Here is an 11,611-nt window from a genome sequence, read left to right as displayed (position 1 = left end):
TTAAATACTATTACTAAACGAGGCTCTAATGTCCAATAGGCGTTATATAATCTGCTAATATCTTTTCCACAAATTATTTGCAAAAATTTTCAACAGCTTTATCTGTAACTTTGTTTCCGTTAGGAAACTTAAGGTAGTCAGCATGAGAAGACGGCCCCTAAATTTCTTGTATCCTCATTATTCTACAGAGAACAGTACCGTCTAATCTCCAAGTCAAGTAAACCATGCTAAGACCTTTACCAAAAATTAGTTGAAGACATTAAAACGGCCCTGTATGGAAGTTTGACTCCATAAGAAGACTTGGCGTGTTTTGCAGGAAAATAGGATCCTTAGAATTTTCCTCTTAAAAAAAAAAAAAAAAAAAAAAACAGTTTCATTAATTTAAAACTGTCAAATTGCAATGTTGTATATTGGAGAAGGGCGAAGTAAGCAAAAGACGTAGTTACTCTATTGTTGTACATCAATAATGAGAACGTTCAATTAACAATGTTGATTATGTTATGTGATGAGAAATATTAGATTGGAGATCAAGTGATTTGTACAAAAGCTCACATTCCGTTTGTCTTGGGTCTGTGGTTTATGAATTATTAACCTAAGTGACTCCCTAATGTTGTGGTCTACTAAAGTACTATCAAGTGTGTGTTTGATAAAAATTATTTTTGAATATTTATTTTACTATTCAGTTTATTTTTAGTATTATTTATGGATCTCACTGTATTTTTTGGTACTATTCATAGATTTCATTGTTCTATTTTAACTAATTTTTACCTTTATTTACAATACTTTTAACATAAAGAATTTCAATTTCAACAAAATATATGGATTCCAAGTGCACCATAGTATCAACTTTAGTTTTTCTTTTTATTTTTTGGGAATGAGCAGGTGCTGGCTTTTTGAAAATTTTTTTTTTGGGGGACTGTGCTAATTATTTGGATTAAAAAAAAGGTGTGTGTTTAAGTGATTTTTTGTTTCTGAATAAGAAAGGTAAATGAAATCATAAAAAGAAAGGTAAAGTTAGTGTGAAAGATCCAGCTACCTTCGCTAGCCCATTGGCCACAATTGACGCAAGAAATTAATCGGGTAGCTTTTATATATATATATATATATATTAAGAGGATTCAGAAAGTTAGTTATTATTTTTTTTTCCGTCAAAAATACCCTTAAATTAATTAACCAACAACTTAAAAATTGGGATAAAATAGTAAATGGGCAAAAGGAAGTTAGTTATTGATTTTTTTATTGTCAAAAATAGCTCAACTTAAAACTTAAAAATGGAATTAAAATAGTAAATTGACAAAAATAATAAATTCTTACTTCTATGTTGAAATGCCTTCCTACTTCTAATAAGCTCCTACTTTTACGTTAATTTAAATTTCTACTTCTACTCTCTAACTCCTTACAAAATAGGATCACTTTTTTGTTAGTTTTAAAACTCCTTCAATCTACAAAACTCACCCCACATTTGTTTTTTTTTTTTTTTTTGTAATTAAAAAAAGTAGGAATCCCAAATTATAATAAATGCAAATTATTAATTTTTATCCAAAAAGATAGAAGAGCCTCACGCGCATGCTCAAAGGCTAGTATATATATATTTCCGAGAAACAGCTTAGACATTAAGATAGTGTTTTGAATATGTTTTCAACTTGTAAAACAAAGACCATTACAATGTCTAGCTTAAAAAAGGTATTTTTGGTCCTTCTTATGGCCGCCTTGGTTGTGTTACATTCCTCATTAGATGTTGCTTCTCTTTTTGTGAATGAAGAGGCAAAGGCAGAGGCAAACGCTCTACTCAATTGGAAAGCCAGTCTTCAAAATGAAACCCAGTCACACTTACCTTCATGGACTCTCCATCCAAATAATGCTACCAATTCTTCGAGTAATCAAAATAAAAGCTCCATCCCATGCTGTTGGTACGGCATTTCATGCAACCAAGTAGGAAGTGTTATTAGATTAAACCTGACTAGCTCACGCTTGAAAGGTATGCTCCATGAATTTTCATTCTCATCTCTCCCCAACCTTACTTCTGTTGATCTTAGCACGAATGAACTCTTTGGTACAATCCCTGTTGAAATTAGCAACCTGTCCAAACTTATATATCTTGATCTATCCTCCAATAACTTATCGGGGGAAATCCCACCACAGATTGGCCTACTGACCAATCTTGAGGTCCTGGCCCTGGCTGAAAATCAATTAAATGGCTCAATTCCGTGGGAAATAGGTCAGTTGAAATCTCTCACTGACCTTTCTTTGTATGACAACCACCTCCATGGCTGCATTCCTGCTTCATTACGTAATTTGAGCTACCTGACCAACTTATATCTCAGCAATAATTCCATTGTGTGTACCATTCCTGCATCTTTAGGTAATATAAGCAACTTGGTTGTGTTGGACCTCCATCGTAATCAACTTTCTGGTTCCATTCCTCCAGAAATCGGAAACCTCTCCAATTTAGTTATATTTGACATATCAAACAATAATCTTATAGGTCACATCCCATCTACTATTGGAAACATAAAGAAGCTAACCATTTTGCAAATGTATGAAAATCATCTGTCTGGCTCTATTCCCCAAGAAATAGGAAATTTGAAGTCTCTTACCAGTTTAAGCTTGCATACAAATAATCTTTCTGATTCGATTCCCACATCACTAGGTGCTCTAAGCAACCTAACTTTTTTACACATGTATAACAATCAACTTTCGGGCACCATTCCTGAAGAATTAGGAACCTTGAAATCCATAAATGATCTTGAACTGAGTAGAAATAAGTTGATTGGTACTGTTCCAAATTCCTTTGGTAAGTTGAGCGACTTAGAAATTTTATACCTCTCTGATAACCAACTTTTTGGTCTCATTCCGCAAGAGATCGAAAATCTAATGAACTTGAGTGCCTTGTATCTAGATACCAACAACTTCATTGGGTTTTTGCCTCAAAACTTATGCCAAAGTGGATCCCTCCAAAACATTAGTGCATCAAACAACCAACTCACAGGTCCAATACCCAAAACCTTGAGAAACTGCACGAGCTTAATCAGAGTCAGCCTTGAAAGAAACCAACTCTCTGGAAATATATCTGAAGATTTTGGTGTCTACGAAAACCTGCAGTACATAGACCTAAGTTACAATAGATTTTATGGTGAAATATCACAAAATTGGAGCAGGTGCGGACAACTGACTAGCCTACGGATTGCTGGGAACAATATCACTGGTGGTATTCCGCTTGAAATTGGAGACTTCGCTCGACTCCAATGGCTTGATCTTTCTTCAAATCGATTGGTTGGGGAGCTTCCAAAGGAATTTGGAAAGTTGACTTCTTTGCAGAAGTTGATGTTGAATGGAAATAAACTTTCTGGTAGTTTGCCCTCAGGGCTTGGATCATTTGTAGATCTTGAGTATCTAGATCTATCCACCAATAGATTTGGCAAGTCAATCCCTGAAAATATAGGGAATCTTTGGAAACTACATTACTTGAATATGAGCAACAACAAGTTCAACCTCAACATTCCAATTCTAATTTGTAATTTAACTCATTTGTCACAGTTGGATTTGAGCCATAACTCTCTTGAAGGAGAGATACCTTTACAGATCAACAGTATGCAGAGCTTGGAGCTGTTGGATGTTTCCCACAATAACCTCTCAGGTTTTATTCCGTTTACTTTTGAAATAATGCGTGGCTTGTCGTGTGTCAATATTTCCTACAATGAGTTGAAGGGTCCTCTTCCCAATAGCAAAGCTTTTCAAGAGGCTCCCATAGAAGCATTACAAGGGAATAAAGGACTCTGTGGAAATGCTACAGGATTGCAACCTTGTAGAGTAGGGCATATTTCAGAAAAGAGACATAAAAGCATTTTCTTTATCATTTCCCCTCTTTTAGGAACACTTTCACTTGTATTGGTATTATTTGGAATTTTCTTCTTTGCAAAAAGAAAAAGGAAAAATCCACATACAAACCAAACAACCAACATGGACAAGGAAAAAGTGTTTACAATATCATCTTTTGATGGAAGAATAATGTACCAAGAAATCATTGACGCAACCCAAAATTTTGATGCTAATTTTTGCATTGGAAAGGGAGGGTATGGAACTGTCTATAAAGCCATGCTAACATCAGGAAACATAGTTGCAGTGAAGAAACTACAATCCTTGCATGATGGTGAGATTGCACAGCAAAAAGAGTTCTTAAATGAGATAAGGGCAATAACAGAATTACGACATCGAAATATTGCTAAATTTCATGGCTTTTGTTCACATCAACGACACTCGTTTTTAATTTACGAGTATCTTGAAAGGGGTAGCTTGGCCAAAATTTTGACCAATGATGACGAAGCTAAAGAGTTGGATTGGAATAAGAGGGATAATATAATCAAAGGTGTTGCTCATGCTTTGTCTTACCTGCACCATGATTGCTCACCACCAATTGTTCATAGGGACATATCAAGTAAAAATGTTTTGCTGGATTCAGAATACGAGGCTCATGTTTCAGACTTTGGCACAGCTAAGATTCTCAATCAAGACTCATCCAATTGGACTTCACTTGCCGGTACATATGGATATATTGCACCAGGTAATGTACTTATTTGTTCAATCAATTTAGAACATAGATCATATGCATACATTGGCATAATATTCTTCTTCTTTTTTTTCTTTTTTTGTAGAGCTTGCTTATACGATGAAGATAACTGAGAAGTGTGACGTTTTTAGCTTTGGAGTTTTAGCTATTGAAGTGATCAAAGGAAGGCATCCGGGTGAAATCATCTCCATTCTATCTGCTTCATCAGTAAAGGAGAATTTATCGTTAAATGATTTGTTAGACATACGCCTTCCACCCCCCACTCTTGAGGTTAAGAATCAATTGATACTTATCATAAAGCTTGCAATTGCATGCTTGTGTGCTAATCCAGAATCTAGACCAACAATGCACATGGTCTCTCAGGTGTTGTCAAGATGAATTACACTTTCCCAGAGCCATCCAGAGTCTGACTAGAACAAGCAAGTATATGAATTATATGGGACACTATTCTGTTGAATTTATGCTACTGAAGGCAACTGTTTGTTTTAAGATTATGTTTTTTTTTTTTTTTTGATGAACTGTTTTAAGACTATGTAATGCCTAGATTACTACTAGATCTTCAATTGCAAGTATCAATAAATTACTACTATGAAGATACATGTTTGATTGGCCATTTTGGTATGCATTATAAAGGTTTCGAATGTAGTAAAATTGAGATTTGCACGTATTATAGTGACCTTTGGTTTTAGTCATTTATATTCCAACTGAGGCCCATGAAAATATAATGAAATTTTTTTTCTGTTATAGTATAACCCTATTGTCAAAATCAGATAAGTTGGAAGCAAGGTCAATATCCCTTCCATGCCAATTGTTAATAAATGATGGTAACTATTCTTGTCTGCAAGATGCCATCAAAGAAACCAAAAAATGTGCAGTGGATAACAAACTTTACTCCATGTAGGAAAGAAACTAGATGGACCATAGTTAAAATGAACCTCAACATACACAATTTTAAAATAAAACAAAAAAGATGGTGTCTGCCTGCTGAGGCTGTACGACTATCTTCGTAATCCAGACGGTCTTCGATGTTGGTAGACTCGTGTACTCCAAACTACCAAAAAATTAAAAAATTAAAAGAAAAACAAAACAAGAAGTTTAAATATGTTGTGATGGGGTTTAGCTAACTCCATGGTCAACCTTCCGAATATAAACTACTTCCGAATGTAAGCTACATCTTTCGAACGTAAGCTAGGTCTTCCGAAAATACTAACTTATCAAAAATGGAGGACTCAATGCAACAAATGCAACTTATTACGTCTACTCCAATAAGTCATCCGTCACATACAAGAACGGACGAGTAAATACTTGTGAGCCTGACCTTGACACCCGTCTGTCACCCCCGAAGATGGACGGGTGAAGATGGGCGTACAAAGCCTACACTACAACCCTCACATAGTAGCTATCATTTAAGGCTCTCCTATATTCACGCAACTGCCGGCAAAGGGATAACTCTCATCTCCTACAAATCAGCTATGGGATAGCTCCCACCTCCTACAAGTCAGCTGAGGGATAACTCCAAGTCCTTGCAATTTAGCTAAGGTGGTCATCCATAAACAGGGGCGGAGCCAGGGGGGTCGAGGGGGGGCAACTACCCCCCCTGACCTTCCCCCAAACAGTCTAACGCTTATTTTCCCCCCCCCCCCCCCCCTGGCCAGATTTTTAGATTAGTTTGCTCTTTTTAACCAAGAGTCAAGAGACAAGTATTACAATTTATTTTGCTAAGAAAAGATAAGTTTTACATTTTATTTGAAAAAAAGAAAAGAAAAGAAAAAAAAAATCAAACTCCTAACTTAATTATAGACTCACAATAGTTTTTTTTTTTCCTGATAATTATTAGAAGTCTTACGGCACTTTTGGTGTTTTACAATAATTGAAAATCAATATTTTTGAGGGAATATTGATGAGCTAATCCATGGGTTTTATGGGTCAACAAGTTGCTATTACTGCAAAGTTTCAAAAGGTGGGAAACACACTCTGTTTTAAAGTCATGAAACAGGGGAGTTTCACTCTAGCTCCCTTGGCTCTCTAAAGTTTTGAATTTAAAGTGTCTAGAGGAAATCCTTACTAGTTTTTAAGATGTGTTCAAAGTCACATCATTTCCAAAGGTGTTTTGTAACTTTTGTTTGTTCTAACCAAAGTCATCTATAGCCAAGGTTCATTTTGACGTTTTTGCATTTATAATTCAAAATAATGAACACAATTTCAGCTATGTGTTTTGTACACATAGTATATAACTATCGCTGTTCTTTTTAATCTTGCCCCCCTTAAACTAAAATCCTAGCTCCACCATTGTCCATAAACCCCCTATATAAACACCAAGACACCCCAATTTTGAGGTATGTGAAAAACAAAATTCTTAGTGTCTTATGCTTTGAGAGTTCTTAGAGATCCTGTGAGGTGTTGACTTAATCATCAAAGGGTCGTTGGGTAGTAGGCCGACCCCACACTGACGCTCTTCGAGAATGTGATCATCCTTGCAGGTCTTCAAGAGCTTTCCATTTGGACCGTCAACTCATTGACAATTTTTTATGCATCATCATGTTGCTATACCAAAATTAGAGTAGATTAATGCTTATTAAATCAACACAATTAAGGGTTTCCAATCTTTGATTGAGAATATATGTACCTTGACAATGTGGGAATTGTATAATATACTCATCCTTAAGAGAGAAATCTTTGTAGTCTATTCTCCTCCCCTCTCCCATTGTCATGCCTTGAGAGGAGTTTTTACCCAAACAAAACTCACACATATTCAGAGTGTAGAGAGTATTTTGGAGCTTGGGAAGCATTGGGTCTTTGCCAAATTAAGTCGGTAAGGCTTGGCGGTGCAATCGGATGGTATTGTGAGATTTGGGAAGCTAGTGAAGATAAGACTCCAAGAAGTCCATTAGTAGCTGGAACTTGAAGAGCTCAAGTATTTTGGGTAGATTAAGCTTGGAGAGTCTTTTTGGTATCCTTGTACTCTAACTTATTCACTTGCGGATCATTTCATCTTGAAGGGCCACAAAGGGGCTTTTACACCAAATTCTTTGGTTTTCCTCTTTGATAATTCATCGCGGTGTTATCTTGGGTTTGATATTATTTTCCCTACTGCCCTTTACATTTTAGCATTGCATCCTTGTGTTCATCCATGCAATTGTTGAATACTTTGGTTAATTAGTTGACTAATTACCTATATTCCGCTTTAATTGCATTTTGCCCAAAAATAGTCTAGCTGTAATTAAAATTTGAGGGTCCTAATTAGCTCTAGTAATTAGATTATCGAGCTTTCAATATGTCTTACTCTTAGGTAATGGAGAGGAAATAATTTGGAGTACAAATTAAGAAAACTAAATGTACTAAAAGCAACATACAACAGATTACTTCATAAGGAAAAAAAAAGATATAGAAAAAGAAACACAACACAACAAAAACATGTACAGGAAAGTACCACAATAAGACTACATAATTATTCTCCTAGTAAAAAAGATTAGGCAATATCATTAAGTTATGAAACTCTTGAAGCGTGAAAGCTTATTAAAAACATGTACTCTAGTCAAGCATAGTCTATATTTCTGTTTGTCATTGATAGAGTTTTGAAGCAAGCCGTAGATTGAGAAGAACTTCAAGGGGAGTTGCCTTGGGTAAGGTAATGCTCAAGCCTTCAGTCATGTCTATTGGCATATTCAATGGTGTCGTGAACTCAAATCCTTGAAGTAATTGAGCTAGTGTCAAGTGAGATACTTGCAAGCCAAATGTGTAACCTGGGCAAGATCGTCTACTAGACCTAAATGGTACGAACTCAAAATGTTGCCTTGAAACATCTATATTTTCATTTGCATGTTTTGTGAGGAACCTCTCTGGAAAAATCTTATCTAGGTCATCCTAAATCCTTGGATCTCGGTGCAACTTTCACACATTGACAAAAACACGAGTACCCTTTGCAACATAATAGCCACATACATGGCAATCCTCCATGGCTTCATGTGGAATTGATAAGGGGGCTGGGGGGTACAAGCGCAAGGTTTCCTTCACTATGGCTTGGAGGTAAATTAGGTCTTTGATATCATGGTTGTCCACCCATCTCTCTCAACCAACCTGGAGATTGAGCTCTTCTTGGGCTTGCTTCAAAGCTTGCTTGTTGTTCAATAATATAAACAGGAGCCATGTTAGGTTAAGAGATGTAGATTCTGACTAGACATGGCAAAACGGGTCAGAATTTTCTGACCCGACCCGACCCGAAAAATACCCGACCCGAACCCGATTTTTTTGACCCGAAGCAAAAACGGGTTGACCCGTGACCCAACCCGTGTTTTTTGCGGGTCAACCCGACCCGCAACCCGACCCGAACCCGAACCATTTTTTTAAAACTTTTTTTTTGGTAAAAAAAAATAGTGAAATTAAGACAATATTGGTTTAATTGTTTATTGTGAGTTTTAAGGAAACAATTGATACATTTACATAACTGCATGCAAATTAATTGAAAAATAAATGGTTGAGCATTCTGTAATGAGTAAAGATTTTTAGATATCAAATAGTAAAGTACATGCCAAGATAATCTGGTTACAGTAAAGTTAAAAACAGATTTAAAATTGTAGATATGTGTGAGACACATTCACAAGTGTGAAAATAGTAAAGCCAAAGTATCAAATTAGCATAAATTATGAATGCTTAGATCTATTTTTTAACAATTTATGTTCAAAATAAACGGCTTTTCAAAATAAATTATGATATTTCCTAGAGTGTGTGCTGCTTAACAATGATATGATCTTCATAAAAGAGACTAGGTATAAATAAGTAAGCAATCAAACTTTAATGTATATCTCAAATTGAAATAGAGTGTCAATCACAATTGATAATAGATTATAAAATTAATTTTTTAAATTGTAACTTTCTTATATGTTTTTATTCTTTATCAAATGAGTTATCCAATAAGTCATTTGTAATTTTTTTTTTTTTGGAATGTTGATATTGTGTAAAAATAAAACTTGTATATTTGTTTTACTTATCTTTGTGTTGTTTTGTTTTAGATAGCAATGTTAGGATTTGTATAATTTTAAAATTATTGAATAAGTATTAATAAGTTTAACTGAGTTTATTCTTGATATAAGTAGTGAATTCAAAATAATACATTTTACATCAAGTAATATGTTGCATAACTATCCAAATGGCAAATACATATTGTTTTCTTTATAAAAAAAATAAAAAATAAAAAATTTTATGTGAAAAATACGGGTCAACCCGACCCAACCCGACCCGACTCGCAACCCGATTGACCCGAACCCGTTTTCAACCCGCTTAAAATGACTTGTTTTGACCTGTGACCCGTTTGACCCGTGACCCGATTGACCCGACCCGAACCGCCCGTTTTGCCATGTCTAATTCTGACCCACCCAAGATGAGATTCTACATGAAATTGAGACCACACTTAGAAAGTAGAGTTTCTTTATGGAGTATTGTTCTTTGTAAATAAAAGAAACTGTGGTCTGATTATTTAATATATTAGAAGACCATATATAGGTCAAAGACACAATAAAAGCTTGGTTGATTAATTAATCTGTGGAATGTTATTAGCCTATCCTAGAAATGGACTTAAAAAGGAGACTCTTATAGTGATATGAATCAAAGATGTACTTAGAGACTATTACTGTTAGTGTATACTATTTATATGGAAAATTATTAGGTGGTTATGGAATATGGTGGTGTATTGTGTCCTTGTCTCACATTCATTGTGGACCCCTTCATGAATTAAGTAGTGGGATCTATCATTTAATGTGAGAGAAGAGAATACCATATCATTATACTCCAAAAGTATCTAACTTCTCTATCACTCTGTATTCTCAACAAGTACTTACATAGATTATGCAAATGTATTTTAAAATTATTAATCGTTCATTAAAAGACAAGAATAAATAAACTAATTCATAAACTGTAGTCGGCTAGAGGTCTATAGCAAGACTCAATTATTGGTAGCTTGTGCTGTTTATTTATTTATTGATGGGGTAATTTCAGCAATATATGATTATGATTTATAATATATGATTATGATTTATAATAAAAGAGTAAAGATAGTGACACAATATTTTCAACAAAATTCTAGATGGCAAACTATAAATGGTAGGTAAAAAAAGTAATATTAATGGTGTGCTCAAATGAAAACCAGTAACTAATTGTCATCTAAAATTTGTTGTGAAAATATTGTGGGTATAGCACCTTTCATAACAAAGTGTAATTACATACCAATAATGTTGCCTTGATAATGGTTTCACGCGTATGGCCAAACATGCTATCATCCTCAATTATAGATAACATGACATCAATGAAGTCTGGTTTGTCGATTTGTTCACTTTTGGCCCTATGATCTTGAACCCAACTTCCAACTAGAGTGTCCAATTCCCTTCCAATTCTCTTTATGTATTTTACTTGGCCAGAAAAGATTCAAACCCTCCTAGAAATGGAACAAGATCCAAAACAGCAGGGACCCCAGATACATACATGAACTCTAATGAAGCCAAAAATTGACCTTGTCAGTATGCTCCTCATCAATGTCGATGGACGAGCTCCGGTACCTGTTATCAAGAAAAGAAAAGTAAGGGAGGTTTCACCAGCGTGGTGCCAGTTAAAATAATCCGATGCTAAAGTTAGCTAAATGGCCCTCGAAGAATTCTCTCACAGGTGTATATCCAACTTTTCATATATCTTTTACCTAGGTTCCATTCCCTTTTTATAGTTTGCTCCAGGTTGGTGTGGTTATGTTTGTTAATGATGGTTTATAGACCCCTTAAAAACAATTGATTTAACCTAGGTAATTAGCCAAGTTGTTACTTAGTCCAATTTAACAAGTCTAGGTTATCACAATAACAAAGATCAAATCATGCAAAGCAGTGGAAAATAAATAACACAAGATATGATCACCCAGGAAATCAAACCGGTAAAAACTTGGGGAGGATTTGACCTAACTATCCTCAAGATAAACTTGAATCCACTATCTTGAAAGAATCGAAGTTCATACAATAAGACTTATAAGCCCCCATGCTCGACTTCTTATTGCTACCAACCAGTAGA

General features: G+C 35.0%; 1 protein-coding gene and 1 pseudogene across 1 annotated transcript; one reads left to right on the top strand and one right to left on the bottom strand.

The window, feature by feature from the left end:
• Positions 1-1,621: 1,621 nt before the first annotated feature.
• On the top strand, positions 1,622-5,174 carry LOC115959569 (MDIS1-interacting receptor like kinase 2-like). Its single transcript, XM_031078011.1, has 2 exons — positions 1,622-4,561; positions 4,653-5,174. Exons 1-2 carry the CDS (start codon positions 1,633-1,635, stop codon positions 4,943-4,945), a joined length of 3,222 nt encoding a protein of 1,073 aa, XP_030933871.1. The 5' UTR covers positions 1,622-1,632; the 3' UTR covers positions 4,946-5,174.
• A 2,954-nt stretch (positions 5,175-8,128) lies between these two features.
• Positions 8,129-11,043, bottom strand: LOC115961946 (annotated as a pseudogene).
• Positions 11,044-11,611: the final 568 nt, after the last annotated feature.

This window comes from Quercus lobata, chromosome 9 (assembly GCF_001633185.2).
Source record: "Quercus lobata isolate SW786 chromosome 9, ValleyOak3.0 Primary Assembly, whole genome shotgun sequence".
Lineage (NCBI taxonomy): Eukaryota > Viridiplantae > Streptophyta > Magnoliopsida > Fagales > Fagaceae > Quercus > Quercus lobata.
Note: the sequence above shows the minus strand (reverse complement) of the source record. Positions and strands in the feature narration are given on the sequence as shown.

Excerpts from the sequence above, each read along its gene's own strand:
- LOC115959569 (XM_031078011.1), top strand. The coding sequence starts at position 1,633 with ATGTTTTCAACTTGTAAAACAAAGACCATTACAATGTCTAGCTTAAAA. Across the intron at positions 4,562-4,652 it reads ATATGGATATATTGCACCAG|AGCTTGCTTATACGATGAAG; the intron begins GTAATGTACTTA and ends CTTTTTTTGTAG.